Source organism: Garra rufa, chromosome 22 (genome assembly GCF_049309525.1).
Source record: "Garra rufa chromosome 22, GarRuf1.0, whole genome shotgun sequence".
NCBI lineage: Eukaryota > Metazoa > Chordata > Actinopteri > Cypriniformes > Cyprinidae > Garra > Garra rufa.
Genome location: NC_133382.1, coordinates 17291336 through 17306394, shown reverse-complemented (window position 1 = coordinate 17306394; position 15059 = coordinate 17291336). Strand labels below are relative to the sequence as shown.

General features: G+C 34.3%; 2 protein-coding genes across 3 annotated transcripts; both read right to left on the bottom strand.

The window, feature by feature from the left end:
• Positions 1-4140: 4140 nt before the first annotated feature.
• On the bottom strand, positions 4141-10486 carry pvalb9 (parvalbumin 9). 2 transcript variants are annotated; one of them, XM_073828408.1, is made up of 5 exons: positions 10262-10486; positions 5861-5928; positions 5629-5761; positions 4836-4945; positions 4141-4364 (listed from the first exon to the last, which is right to left on the bottom strand). In XM_073828408.1, the coding sequence occupies exons 1-5, from the start codon at positions 10270-10272 to the stop codon at positions 4339-4341; spliced, it is 348 nt and encodes a 115-aa protein (XP_073684509.1). In that variant the 5' UTR covers positions 10273-10486; the 3' UTR covers positions 4141-4338. The 2 variants fall into 2 exon arrangements, with proteins under 2 accessions (XP_073684509.1, XP_073684510.1); XM_073828409.1 differs by lacking the exon at positions 10262-10486 and adding an exon at positions 6299-6530.
• Positions 10487-11093: 607 nt separating this feature from the next.
• On the bottom strand, positions 11094-13168 carry LOC141297671 (parvalbumin alpha). The gene is made up of 5 exons (XM_073828107.1): positions 13075-13168; positions 12619-12686; positions 12044-12176; positions 11835-11944; positions 11094-11356 (listed from the first exon to the last, which is right to left on the bottom strand). The coding sequence occupies exons 2-5, from the start codon at positions 12677-12679 to the stop codon at positions 11331-11333; spliced, it is 330 nt and encodes a 109-aa protein (XP_073684208.1). The 5' UTR covers positions 12680-12686; positions 13075-13168; the 3' UTR covers positions 11094-11330.
• Between the last annotated feature and the right edge of the window lie 1891 nt (positions 13169-15059).

Below are 15059 nucleotides of genomic sequence, written 5' to 3'. Positions count from 1 at the left end.
TTAGACAAGGTTAACGGAGGCCGAACAGAAAAAAGCTCAGTGGACCTGTTTGACTCACGACCCCAAAGGTCTGTGAGAAATTTGAAAGAAATTGCCCTTTAGGGGGCCATATCGTATTTTTCAAAGGCGTAAATGATTGTACATTGTGCGTTGTTTTGCAGTTTATTCAGTTAAAATCATTCACTTCCCATTCTGTCCCTGTTATTACAGGTGTGCCCCAGGGCTCCGTTCTGGGGCCCCTACTGTTTATTATTTATCTTCTTCCCCTTGGTTACATCTTTCGTAAATATCAGATCAATTTCCATTGCTATACAGATGACACCCAGCTCTATTTGTCAACCAAACCTAATTCCACACTTCCACCATCTTCCCTTACTAACTGTCTTCTTGACATAAAATCCTGGTTCACTTCAAACTTCCTTAAGTTAAATGCCAATAAAACAGAATTGCTCCTTATAGGTACAAAATCAACATTAAACAAACTTCATAATTTTTCGATTCCCATTGATAGCTCCTTTATCTCTCCCTCCCCTCAGGTTAAGAGTCTGGGTGTCATCTTCGATAGCACCCTCTCTTTTACATCTCATGTTAATAATGTTCCCTGGTCTGCTTATTATCATCTTCGTAATATCAACCATCTGCGTCCTTTCCTTACGCCTCATTCTACTGCCATTCTTGTTCACAGCCCGTTTAGATTATTGTAATTCTCTTTTGTTTGGCCTTCCACATAAAACTCATGCATAAACTTCAACTGGTCCAAAACTCAGCTGCTCGTATTATTACTCGTACCCCTTCTATTCATCACATCACTCCTATTTTACAACAGCTTCATTGGCTCCCTATCATTTATCGTATCAACTATAAAATACTTCTCCTTACTTTTAAAGTCATTCATAATCCCTTCGTATCTTTTTGATCTCCTCCATATACCTACACACGCTCGCACTCTTAGATCTTCTTCTTCTATCCATTTCACCATTCCCCGTGTCCGCCTTGTTACTATGGGGAGTAGAGCTTTCAGTTTCTCTGCTCCACAGCTCTGGAATTCGCTTCCACCGGACCTCCGTAATATTGATTCCCTCACACTTTTTAAATCCAAACTCAAAACTCATTTGTTTAGAATAGCTTACTTCCTTTGACTACAACTGCATTTTCTTTAATTGCATTGTATTTCATTGTTTTTAAATATTGTTACTGTTGTTGATGTTGATGTAAGGTGACCTTGAGTGTCAAGAAAGGCACCTATAAATAAAATGTATAATAATGATAATATGCGTAATAATATTAGTATCATATTATAGAACTGCTCTTTCTGGACAACTTTGCCTCTAGAACCACTGCTGTCAATCAAATTGTTTGTTAAATGATTGATTAAACGTAACTGGTTCTAGGATTTTTGCTCAATCTGGAAAAAAACACAATTCTTTGGACAATTCTTTGGACTCTCTAGGTCAATAATTATCAACAAAAACGTTAAAATTTACCCTTTGGGAAGCTATAAAGAGGTCTTTTAGAAAAGGGCTCTATCCAAATGTACCAAAAATCCATAAAGCCTAAAAGAAAACTCAAAACTTCATGAAACCTAGTGAGCACATGTGACAGGTGATTCTAAACAAGCATGTAAAGTTTTAAGGAGATCAGACCACAGCTGGCACTATAACAGTCATAACCATTAAAAACATAATATTTATTTAGTAAATAACCTGGATTTGCCAAAATGCCTTTTTAAATCCTTGATTTCGGCGGTTACAGGCTTGCTAAGTAATGTCTTTTTTCATATGTGCTTAAATGCCTTAAAGCACTTGAACCCCAGGAATTGCTGTTTGCGGCTATTTTTTATTTATTTATTTTTTTTTATTCCTGTCCTTAGTGATCGTGTTGAGAATATCATGTGGATATCTGCAAAAAAAGTACTCTTTGGATGTTTGATCAGTTTAGTAATACACCAGCCCAGTGATTACAGATATTGGCTTGTAAATTGAAAGCTGCTTGTAAAACAATACTCTCTTATATTTGAACACGTGACCTCTGGCTGAATAATATGGAGGATAATCTTTGTAGTATAATTGCTGTATAAGCTCCCCCATTAGTTGTTTGTTAAATCTAACATATTGGGCCATGCGTGCACTAGGATTATCTCAGTGGAGCTGATGCCATTGAGCCACATGTTTGCCCGGCTCGTTTTGGTCTCTGGCTTCAGCACAGAAAGGGATAATCAGAAGCCAGGATTGATGCAGCATTTTCAATTCCATTGTTCTAATGGGCTAAGCGGTAACCTGAGCGGGATATCCTTGCCATTCAGTATTGAGAGGCCCTCTTCACTGAAACTTACACCTGCTCTCAGTGTCTGTACCTTTTGTGCCTACTTAGTCTGCTTTACATTTGAACTCTCTTGTTTTAAGGCTTTGGTTACATCTAGGATTTGAAGGTTTATATTTTGCAGTGAGCTATGTTGTATTTATTGATTAGGGGAAAAAATAATAAAATGCATTGCTTGCAACTAACAAAGGGCCAAATAAAATAAATTAACTAATAGCTATGTGTATCAGATGCTTTGATGTCTTCATCCACGCTGATAGTAGTAGAACCACAAAAATGATTGAAAGTGCATTTATTCTTTTTTTTGTACTTCAAAGGTTTGCTGAGAACATCAGGTGTCAGCTGATATATTGGTTACCGATATAATTTAAAGTAAGTAAAGTTACACCTTCTTTTGGGTTTTAAACTACTGAGAACATTCTTAGTACACTGTATTTAATTGTAACAACACTCATTAATATTTTATATAAATAATTTCCCTCAGCACACATCTTTATACACCAAATATCATTGTAATAGTAATAGTAAAATAGCAATGTTTAAATGTGTAAATACAGTCAAACCCAAATTTATTCAGGCACTTTCAACATTTTTCACATTATCAATTTATTCATTATAGTAATGCTAAAAAATGCTAATAAAATATGACAAGAACTCAAGAGTTAAACTGTGTCAGAACAAATGAATCTTGATAGTGTCAGACAACTTTGATAGAAAGGTATGTAATGGATTACAATCAACCAGAAATTCAGACAACTGTTAGTATGACAATATTTACACAACCATCAATACTTTGTTGACCAATTACCAAGCAATGCTTAATTTTTTTAGTCTGTGGTGTAAAAAGGTTGCATTAGCAATTAAAGAAAAAAAAAACTTAAGCAAAACATGGTAAGCTCAAAATGTAAATAATTTTGGGTCCCAAATTTTAATCATTTTTACTAGGAGTCCACTGTATGAAGAATTTTTGGGGTATAATTTGTCACAGTTTACTTTTTTGCTATCCTCACTTACATAAATGAACTACAGTGTTCTGCACCCACTAGTAAAACAATATCAAAAATTATATCTGGTGTCTGAATACTTTTTGTTTTAACTGTAGGTTCAACCTGCTTTCTACAATGTTATCAAGAATGACTTTACTTGGATGTGTGTATACAAAATTGATTGTACAAATCTTGGCTCATTTAACAGTTCATTTTCAGAGTTATTTTTTCAAATGTACTGCTGTACATACATACTACAGTCACATACAGGTAAGCAGAGTTGTGGACTTGAGTCGCATGACTTGAGACTTGACTCGGACTCGAGTCCCAAATTTGATGACTTGTGACTTGACTTGACATAATCAAAGAAGACTTGCAACTCGACTTAGACTTGAGCAATGACTCAAGACTTGACTTGGACTTGAACCCTGTGCCTCGGCAAGACTTTATGGCCTACCTTCTAAAAAAAGGCCTATATTTGTTCACAAACAATGATTAATTCCTCCATGAAACACCACTAATTAGTATAGCCTATCTTTTATAATTATACTAGAGATTATTATTGACTTTAAATTTACTGTAGTAATTAATACGGGGACACTAATTTGTGCACTAATTTAGGACTTGAAGCTTAAAGTTGAGAACTTGCAACTCGACTTGGACTTGCCTGTCTTGATTTAGGACTTGGAACTTGACTCGTGACTTGAATGCAAAGACTGGAGACTTACATGTGACTTGCAAAACAATGACTTGGCCCCACCTCTGCAGGTAAGTATGTCTTAAAATGATATGTGCCTTACCCTGAAGCAGATTTAAGACACAGTAAACCAGATGCATCAGTTTAGTGACTTTATTTTATTTTCCCTGAACAGTTTTGTCATTGGTCATTTGGGGTGAATGGGGACACATGTATTCAAAAGTCAAGTACATTTACTTTACATGCTGATTCTTCTTTTTTGAAAAGAAATCAGGTGTAAAAAGTAAAATGAATGATGACGCTGCAGTGCTTATAGTCGGGGGGCCAAGGAGTCTTTCAGGATAACACCATAGTCTGGAACTCTGTAGAGACAAAGGAACAGCAGAATTTAAAATATAGAAGGTGATTTCATTAAATAAATCACCAAGGCTACAATAAAGAGAATTTTACTCTGAGCTCTCTTACTAATTTGCATGATGCTTTTAGACTTTGTATTGTCTCAGTGTGTGCATGAATGTTACTCAGGATTGAAATAATAATTTGAGGTGACCCTGCTCTTTGATCCTCTTATGCAATGCACTGATAGATTTTTTCACTAGAGTTTCCATGATCTAAGACAGTCATTAAATCTCAGCACATCTCTGAGTAATGATCAGAGAAATTATGTAACAGACAAGCAAAGGGCATAAAATGACAGATTTAACAAAGTAAACATACAAAACTCTTTTCACCATTTTAAAGAGAAAAAAAATCTTCTGAAATCTAAAAACTGTGTTAGGACATGTAGATGCATAAAACACGAACACAGGGACAATCTTATGAGAAAACATTACCGTCTACTCCAATCCGGCCATCGCTATCATCATCTGCAGCTGTAAGGAGGCTCTTAATCTCCTTTTCTGTCAGGGTTCGCGCCCCCGGGAAAAATCGCTGGAGAAAAAACCTGATTCACACAAATCCACTGATGAGAAGAATGAAGTGCTGCACAGCCATCACTGAACTATGACTCTCCAACTTCTAACAGCTCAGCATTTTAAACCATTTTTCATTTTAGATCTTTTCTACGCATCTATTTGTTCGAGTCACATACAGCTGAACTCATCAATCAAATGATTAAATATGATCTCTTTCACCTGTCCTGGCTAAAATGTGAGCTAAAAATGAAACCCTCCAAAGGACTATTGCGAATGTCATCTCTCCAGCCCTGGGTTCTAGTTCTGCTGAAGTCATTACATAATGCAGATAAATCACATCACGCAAGGACAGAAAAAACATAATGACAGCATCTCCGTGGATTACATTTGAAAAGGACTTAGCTTTAATGGAACTCTGGTATTATCAGGTAGCCTAAGACACGGACATTTAATGTATAGCTTAAACAAAAGTAATTCTCTTTATGCACAGGATTTCATGTATGTCTATTACAAGCATAGTATTTTTAGCATTAGAAATGCTTTCTCTGAATAACATATTGAAGCCCTAAAGCTTTAGGAAATGCCTCGAGTGAAATGAAATCACTAAAGCTTTATGTCGGTACATTTTGTAAGTTTTAAAACATGACCAAACACTGAAATCACATCATTGTCTGTGATGTATTTGAATTCAAAACTAGTTAAAATGACATACTTGAGCTCAGCCTCCTCAATAAATCCACTGTTATCCTCATCTATAATGCGGAAGACATCCTTTACTTCTTGGGGAGTTTTCTGGCTCAGGCCACAAAGTTGGAAGAACTTTTTATAACAAAAGGATTCTGGAGCTGTTGGAGAAAAAGCAACATGAGAATTATTGTCATTATTCTCTCAACATGAGATAAATATGTCTCAACATTATTATTGTTTAATGATTTAGTACATACCTTGGCAGTCTTTGACAGCATTTTCAATGGCCTCAGCCGAGAGGATGGAAGTAAGTGACATTTTCAAACTGTTGGAGAAAAAAGTATTACTTTATTCCTTTATATTTAGTTATATGATTATTTATATTTATGCTATTTATTGACTTATTACTAAAATGACTCTATGTATTTGAGACAGAAATAAAATTAATTACATTCAAAGAACTCATATAAATTAGAGCAACATCGAAATTAAAGAAACATTTACTGCGAAGTTTACACTACAAAATCCTATTTATTCTAGTTTTTGTTCTGTCACTGTCCTACTGCTAAAAAAGAACATGTCAAACTTTAAACGAATTTAGTAAAAATACAAAACACGTAGCCTAGATAGCCAGAACCAACAGTTATAAAGTACAGTAAATGCTATTTGATGGCAAGCGGAAAGCAGCATCTGACCTGTGAAGATTTCTCCTTGCGCTGATCCAGAGAAGAGGTAAGGCTGTGTGATAGCGCCTCTCATCCACTGACAACTTATATATATGTACATGCTAATGGGACGGACAATGAGAGATGCTTGGGTTACCTGTGCGTGTATCAAATTCGTGTTGCAAGGCTCGACTTGAATTTCTTGACGAACTAATTATCCTTTACTATTTAAATGAGCCTCGGACCGAATGCGCGCACACGTACCTGCACTTCGACCTAATATGCGCACTTGATTGAAAAGAAACGCTTCGTGTGTGTGTGTGTGTGTGTGTGTGTGTGTGTGTGTTGTAAAAAGGGTGCTGTTGTGTATTCAACTTTTATCACTTTATAATAATAGCACTAAAGGGGTGATTTCATACAGTCAACTCTGTGACCCTGTTATCATTTTACTGATAATTGAAAACTGGATTATTTGTATTAATGATCAGTAAAAATGTTAACTCAGTTACTTTATTAGCTATATATCACAGCATATTTTGTTTTTCAGATTAATTAAATACATTTTTCTGCATGTGATTTTCTTTTACATTTTAAAAGTTTAATGCATAAAATCATGTTATAAAGATGAAAAAGTTGTCGCTTTGTGCACACATGCATTGCTTATGTATGTCTTATGAACTGTTTGACCTCTGTTGTGTGAATCACCTTTGCTCCGTTTCATAAGGTTTAGTTAACATCCTCACGTATTTTGTGCCTCATACCAGTTAATTAATAACAATACTATGATACAGCAGTAACACTTTCTATGAAGCCCCTTTTTATAATACATTATAAGGGTATTTCTAAGGCATTACAATGAATGCATAATGCATTATATATAAAAAAAACCTTATAATATGTTATATATGACCCTGGACCACAAAACCATGCAGTCATAAGGTTAAATTTTACAAAACTGAGATATATACATCATATGAAAGCTCAATAAATAAGCTTTCTATTGATGTATGGTTTGTTAGGATATGACAATATTTGGCCGAGATACATCTATTTGAAAATCTGAAATCTAAGGGTGCAAAAAAATCAAAATACTGAGAAAATCACCTTTAAAGTTGTCCAAATTAAGTTCTTAACAATGCATATTACTAATCAAAAATTACATTTGGATAGGTTTACAGTAGGAATTTTACAAAAAATCTTCATGGAACATGATCTTTACTTAATTTCCTAATGATTTTTGACATAAAAGAAAAATCAATCATTTTTACCCATACAATGTAGTTTTGGCTATTGCTACAAATATACCCCAGCGACTTAAGACTGGTTTTGTGGTCCAGGGTCACATATCATCTCCTGAATAATCATAACAACTATTATAATACTTGAGTATTTGAGGTTATAACTTTTAAGATTATGATTATGGACGCCATATTAAATCTACTTAATTTATAATGGATTATATTACATTTATTTTTTACATTATATTATGTTTTATTTTGATGGTCCACTTTATTTACTATATGCTTAAACTTTCCACCTACATGTCAACTAACACTCCTTAGAGAATTAGTAGGCTTAGGTTAAGGTTAGGCTAGGTAGAAGGTTCATCTACTTGCAAAGTTACTTATAATATAATAGTTTGTCTTTTGGGGAAACATCAAAATTTAGTGTTAGCATATATTCAGCATACTACTACTAATAATTACTGCTTGCTGACATGCAGTTGCAGAGTTACTTATTAAAAGCTGTCTAAAGGCTACCATCAAAATAATCAAACTGATAATACAAATGTGTCATATTACACATTCATCTGATCTGATGCATGATCTTAGGGTTCTTTGGGAAATATTATTATAATTACTTATAAGTGGTCTTTGTATGCTTTAAGTAAAGTGACATGAGAAAGATGACAAGATATGAGACTTATAATATGTTATAACTACGAGGAGGTAATCATACTCTTAAAAGCTATGATCACAAATAATTAAAAATTATTATACATTAAAACTGTTCTTATGAATACTCATGAGATGATATAACATATTATAAGTTTTTTTTATAATGCATTATGCATTCATTTTAATGCCTTAAGAATACCCTTATAATGTATTATAAATATGGGCTTCATAGAAAGTGTTACCGATACAGCTTTAATTCTAATGTACAAGTTTTGCTTTTTCACAATTATACATGCCTACTCAGATTTGTATTGTATGCTTGATTTAATGCCTTAACTTAACTATAACTTTACATTTAATGGGACTCACTTTGTCTTAGTTTTAAATAAGTAGTCAGGAGTCCAATCCACTTAGGAAGACACTGAGACTAATCATCTACTCAATGGAACTTGACACTTTTCTCTTACTTTGTCACTAATCTGACCGATATCCGACTGAGTAATAATTGAGCTTACAGACAAAGAATTTTCTGAATCATTTGCTGTTCAGGAAAATCAGTCAGAATTCAGAGTAAGTAGTACAGCAAAGATAATCGACAACTTACCCTTACTAGATATTGTTGTGTAAGAACTAATAGTTAAAATGATTTCTTGAATGTCCCTATAAAACATCTTAGTCAAAATCCACCTTACAGTTTTTATATTGCAATGCCATGGACGAAATAAAAAAGTGCATTGAGGTTTATTATTATTATTTTTTAAGCAGACATTGATGAAGAAATGGCATTACCGAGAGCCTTCGGCCTGTCATGGAAAGGGGAAGACAGACATTGGAGCCACCTAGCCAACAAACCAATACACTCTAATGTCACTGAACTGACTGGTAGTGTTACGGTATAGTGATCTATCCATTTACATTCTCTAATTTGTTGGTACAGTACTTCTGTCGTTTGTTGAGTCCGCAATTCAAATTAATGACAAATTGAATAAAACTAATAAATAAATAAATAAATAAATAAATGCCACATTTTTCAGTTAAGAGTACACTGTCGTTTGAATCAGTAAAGTATGCAAAAAAGTTTATAAAGTTGAGTGGCTGCTGGCGTGTTTAAATCATACAAATGTGGACTGTGGCACCAGACACCACCTAGTGGTGTCCACGTTGTACTTCAAGATACCTAATGATAACTCAGTTTGGTCAACACTGCTTTTTAATCTATGTAGTCAACTATGTAATGTGTAACAATGTAACATAAAACCCTAATGTACATAACTAATTGTAATGGGTCATCTGTGTTTTTCATTTGCTTTAGCTGGACTTTGGGTTTTCATGGTTTCTAGCTTTCCTTGTATTTACAGTAGTTATTATGGCATGGTTTAACTAGTTTTTGCACTTGATGTTCTTTTAGTTTAATTCAGTGTCTTTTCATTGTCAGTTCTCATTGTGTGTTATTGTAGTTGTTTATCTCCTGAGTTATTTTGTTAAATAAACACATATTACTGCTTCTGCATCTTTATTGCAATCAATTGTCACTCTGATAACAAAAAACTAATATTTTTTTTTCTTTTTGTGAAGTGTAATATTTAGTTTGTCACTGAAAATTACACGATGAATACAATTACAATTATTAAAATACAATTATTTTATGCTATACTACAAAGACATTTACATATAATGTATTTATTAAAAATACCCTGCAATTGTATTTTTAGTATACTAAACTAGTATATTTAAAGTCTGCTAAATTAGAAAAACTAATTTTGTACTTAATACACTTTAATTGTGCAAAAGTCCAACTGAAGATATACTTAAGTATATTTGATGGTGCTAAAGTGGAATTATTCCAAGTATACTTTAGGTAAGCTTTAAATATTTTGCATTCAAAGACTGATATTATTTAAAGATCATACAATCCGCATTAATAATGCCATTAAAACATATATTAGACTTAAAATTAAGAAATTTGTGCACAAGCAGTACTTCATATAAAGTTCAGGTACAATTTTTATATCAGTACGTTTTGAGCAATATGTCAATAAATATGTTAAAGGAGTAGTTCACTTTCTGAACAAAAATTTACAGATTATGCACTCACCCCCTTGTCATCCAAGATGTTCATGTCTTTCTTTCTTTCTCGTTTTTTTTTTTTAGGAAAACATTGCAGAATTTCTCTCCATATAATGGACTTCTATGGTGCCCGCGAGTTTGAACTTCCAAAATGCAGTTTAAATGCAGCTTCAGAGGGTTCTAAATGATACCAGATGAGGAAGAAGGGTCTTATCTAGGGAAACGATCGGTTATTTTCAAAAAAAAATTTTTTTTACAATCTATAGACTTTTTAATCTCTACACAAAGTATGCACAGAGCTAGACAAGACCATTTAAGGTTAAAAAGTATATAAATTGTAATTTTTTAAAGAAAATAACAGATTGTTTTGCTAAATAAGACCCTTCTTACCTCAGCTGTGATCGTTTAGAGCCCTTTGAAGCTGCATTTTGGAAGTTCAAACTCGGGGGCACCATAGAAGCCCATTATATTACATTATCTGTCAATTTTTGTTCTGAAAGTGAGCTACTCCTTTAATAGACTTATAAATAAATGCATTTAACTTTTTTACTAGGGGACTTAGGGGAATTCTAAAAAATGTACATTTAAAAGTATTTTATGAAATGTACCATTAGATCTGTATCCCATTATATAGTCTTTTACCAGAGACATTTTTATAATCATTTACCGTAATTTTTTAGTTGATACTGTATTATAACTTTCTATACCATGTTGTTTACTAAGCCGTCTTTTAATCTGTCTGATCCCCACGAAGCCATTGCTAATGTAATATATATATATATATATATATATATAAATAGGTAAGCTATAATGGCAGTGAGTTAAAATGTTTATACTGTAAGAAGACAGAGACTCAAAAATGAAAAATAGTATTTATTTTCTCATTGTCCTTTCCCAAAAACAGCATCAAAGATTTTACAGAAACCAACATGCATATCTACAACGCAAAAGACCGTGTGACGTTGACAGTCATTGTGGACAGGGTGCAGCATGGGAGTGGACAAGAATTGTGTATAAAAATCAGCCACCCCGATAAAAAAGTGGAGATCTCAGGCTACGATACTGGTTGTCAGCAAAAGTTGTTGGTCAGGTGCCATTTATGCCTTGACCAAGACAGCGAACTCTGTAAAAATTAAGGAGAACGAATTCATCAGAAGAGCAGAACAGCAGGAATATTATTTCAGTCATTATATGTGACCCTGGACCACAAAATCAGCCATAAGGGTCAATTTTATACATTATAGTTTATACATAATCTGAAAGCTGGATATGCTTTGCATTGATGTATGGTTTTTTAGGATCTGACAATATTTGGTCGAGATACAACTATATGAAAATCTGGAATCCTAAGGTGCAAAAAAAATCTAAATATTGAAAAAATCCCCTTTAAAGTTGTCCAAATGAAGTATATTTACAGTAAAACATTTACAAAATATCTTTATGGAACATGATCTTTACTTAATATCCTAATGATTTTTGGCATAAAAGAAAAATTTATATTGTATTTTTGGCTATTGCTACAAATATACCTGTGAAACTTAGTTTGGTGGTCCAGGGTCACATATACAGTTGATATAATCAACAAGGAGCAAATTCCTCACCATCAACTCCAATCTTGCCATCACCATCAGAGTCTCCAGCTTTCAGGAAAGCCTTTGTCTCTGCATCAGTGAGTGCCCTGGCACCAGCAGAGAAGTTCTGCAGGAACAGCCTGAAGAGCACAAGTAGGAAACCATCCATAAACGTTTTGTTCAAGGTGGTTCATTCAAAAGTAATAAAAGTAGTTTATTTAATATGAAAACAGACTTACTTAAGCTCATCCTCCTCAATGAAGCCGCTCTTGTCCTGGTCAATGACAGCAAAGGCCTTCTTGATGTCATCAGGAGTCTTGGCAGACAGACCAACCTTGGCAAAGAAGCTCTTGTAGTTGAAGGAGTCAGCAGCTGAAAGGTAATTTCATCAGTTTTTAGACTCATGTAAGAGATAAATGTCAGAATGACTACAAAAAGAATTTAGGCCTTGAAATCATGATTGCTGATCCACGCTTTCAAGCACATGATGTTTACATTGATGTTGACACCCTAAAATGAAAATTGTGTCATCATTTACTCACCCTCATGTTGTTGCAAATCCACATGGCTTTCTTTCCTCCGTGGAGCACATAAGGAGATGTTAGGCAGAGTGACAGTCTCAGTCACCATTCACTTTCATTGCATCTTAGTCCATACATGAAAGTGAATAGTGACTGAGGCTGTCAGTCCCATAGCATTCTGCCTTTTGTGTTCCACGGAAAAAAGAAAGTCATGCGGGTTTGGAACAACATGAAACTGATGTTCTCACTTTAGGTTGTAGGTCAATGGGACGGTCCAGAAACATGTAGGTTACCTTGACAGGCCTGCAGGGCTGCAGTGATGTCAGCATCAGTCAGAATACCAGCGAATGCCATGATTAGCCTAAAAAATGGCAGAAGTTTCATTTTTAATCTTGAATGTATACAGAATTATACATTTACATGTATTTCATAATATAACTCTCCATCCATATAACAGATCATCTTTTGCTCCCATATTCTTGGTAAATGGTCAACAGTAGTCATATTATTTGCATATGTCTTTATGATAAATCCCACCCAGTCCTGTTGTAATCAAACTGCTTAATAAAGAGCGATATCCCAACACGTCCAAACTCCAAGACACAAATTATTCCCTCGCCAGGTGGCCGAGATTTAAAAGATCAACACATCCTCTTCAGATGAGCCAGAACTTCTTGTAGTTTGTCGTTTTTCTTTCTTCCTTGCAAGAAATTGTAATCTCTTGTAGTTTCATCAGTGAAGACACTCACCTCTGGTTGTCCTTAGGGTTTGGGTTTGGATTCGCAAGGATGAAACTGGCTACTGCAGTGAGCACCAGCTCCGTGGCTTCCACCTTATATACTACTACTCAACCGAAATATAAGGCATAATGTAATGGACACCGCATGACGGGCAGTTGGTTGAAAAACTTTGTCCAGTAGTCAGGCTGTTCTATTTATATGCACTTAAATGAAGATGCATAAAAGGTACGTATGCATAAGTCCTTAATATCGCGTCGGCTAATAATATACGATGCTGATATGGATGAAAGCGTTCTGTAGTATGTATCCGAAGATGAGAGAGAAGAGTTAAGGTCATTTTGCCTGAGAGAAACTCTGCAGTTCGCCCTGCAGTTGTGTAACCGGAGCAAATCATCTCACACACGCTTTGGAGCTTCAAGAGGAAGCGCGTAAATCACAAATGAACCCATAATACTTTTTTTCAGTCGTTACTTGTTTTCTTTGGAAATATGAGGTAAATGCTAACTCCCTGGGCATTGTAGCGCGTGCAACGTGTGTTTACTTGACATGAAGCTGGTCCTTTCTTTAACGTCTAATAGGCTAGGGATTTGCGCTTCTTGCCAGCTTCACGTTTGATATTTAAACGAATTAATAAAATAGACAGCTATTGTGTGAACTAGACTAAAGATGATATTGTATCTGACTAGAATTTGGACCTTGTTTACCGAAACATTTTTTTACTTATTATGTTTAATGAAAACGTCGCAAAGCAGTCTTAACTGCTCTTCTTATCTAGTTTGCTTCCTAAACTAATTGTTTAATCAACCTCGCATATTAATTCTAATAAACCTGGTATACTACGCATATTGTTGACTTTTGTTCCTCTTTTGTCGCTTTTGATAAATGCTTCTGCTAAATGCATATGTAGGCTACATGTAGGCTGAATGTAAAATAAGAAATCTTAATTCTTAACCTGTTTGGTACTGATACCAAATAAAGCTACTTTCAAATTATAATATTAAAATCTTGAGATTAATATCATCTCTAATAGTCAGTCTCCCATAATAATGAAAAGTGTTTTGGGGACAGTAATTCTAGGTTGTGAAAATGTTTTTTTTCGTTACAATTTTGACCGGGATTATTTAAAACATGATTTTTGCATTCTTTAAATTATGAAAACGTAAATAAACAGATACAAAGCCTTTCGAGATGGCTAATCCTTTAAATTAGATTAGATACCAAATCCAGTAAAGTTTTATTATTATTTATTTTTTTGTGATTTACTGTTGTCTACATAAAATCATCCTTCATAAGGTAAAGAACATTCTGTGAAAATGTAACCTTGATACAGTCAAACCAAAAATTATTCAGACTCTGGATATAATTTTGATATTTTTTATTGGGTGCAGGACACTGTAGTTCATTTATGTAATTTATGTAAACCCAAATGTAAAATTTATAAAAAATTTAGGACCTTTTCTATCAAAGTTATCTGACATTATCAAGATGAATTTGTTCTGACACAGTTTAATTCTTGAGTTCTTGTCACACACACACACACACACACACACACACACATGTTTGTTTTTGTGAATTGTGGGGACATTCCATAGACGTAATGGTTTTTATACTGTACAAGCGATATTTGCTATCACCCTACACCTTCCCTACACCTAAACCTAGCCCTCACAGGAGACTGTGCATATCTTTACATTCTCAAAAAAACGTATTCTGTATGATTTATAAGCCTTTTGAAAAGTGGGGACATGGGCAATGTCCTCATAAGTCACCCTCTCCTTGTAATACCTATGTCATACCCATGTTATTACACCAATTTGTGTCCTGATATGTCACAAAAACAAGGTACACACACACACACACACACACACACACACACACACACACACACACACACACACACACACACACACACACACACACATGTTGGGTTTACATGTTTTATGGGGACATTCCATAGGCATAATGGTTTTTATACTGTACAAACCATACTTTCT

What these genes read in the sequence shown, in the direction of transcription:
- pvalb9 (XM_073828408.1), bottom strand. An exon ending in ATTGAGGAGGCTGAGCTCAA is followed by an intron (nt 4,946 to 5,628) that starts GTATGTCATTTT and finishes TGTGTGAATCAG; the next exon opens with GTTTTTTCTCCAGCGATTTT. An exon ending in TGGCCGGATTGGAGTAGACG is followed by an intron (nt 4,365 to 4,835) that starts GTAATGTTTTCT and finishes TTGTCTCTACAG; the next exon opens with AGTTCCAGACTATGGTGTTA.
- LOC141297671 (XM_073828107.1), bottom strand. Translation starts at nt 12,679, where the DNA reads ATGGCATTCGCTGGTATTCTGACTGATGCTGACATCACTGCAGCCCTG. An exon ending in ATTGAGGAGGATGAGCTTAA is followed by an intron (nt 11,945 to 12,043) that starts GTAAGTCTGTTT and finishes TGTGCTCTTCAG; the next exon opens with GCTGTTCCTGCAGAACTTCT. An exon ending in TGGCAAGATTGGAGTTGATG is followed by an intron (nt 11,357 to 11,834) that starts GTGAGGAATTTG and finishes TAATTTTTACAG; the next exon opens with AGTTCGCTGTCTTGGTCAAG.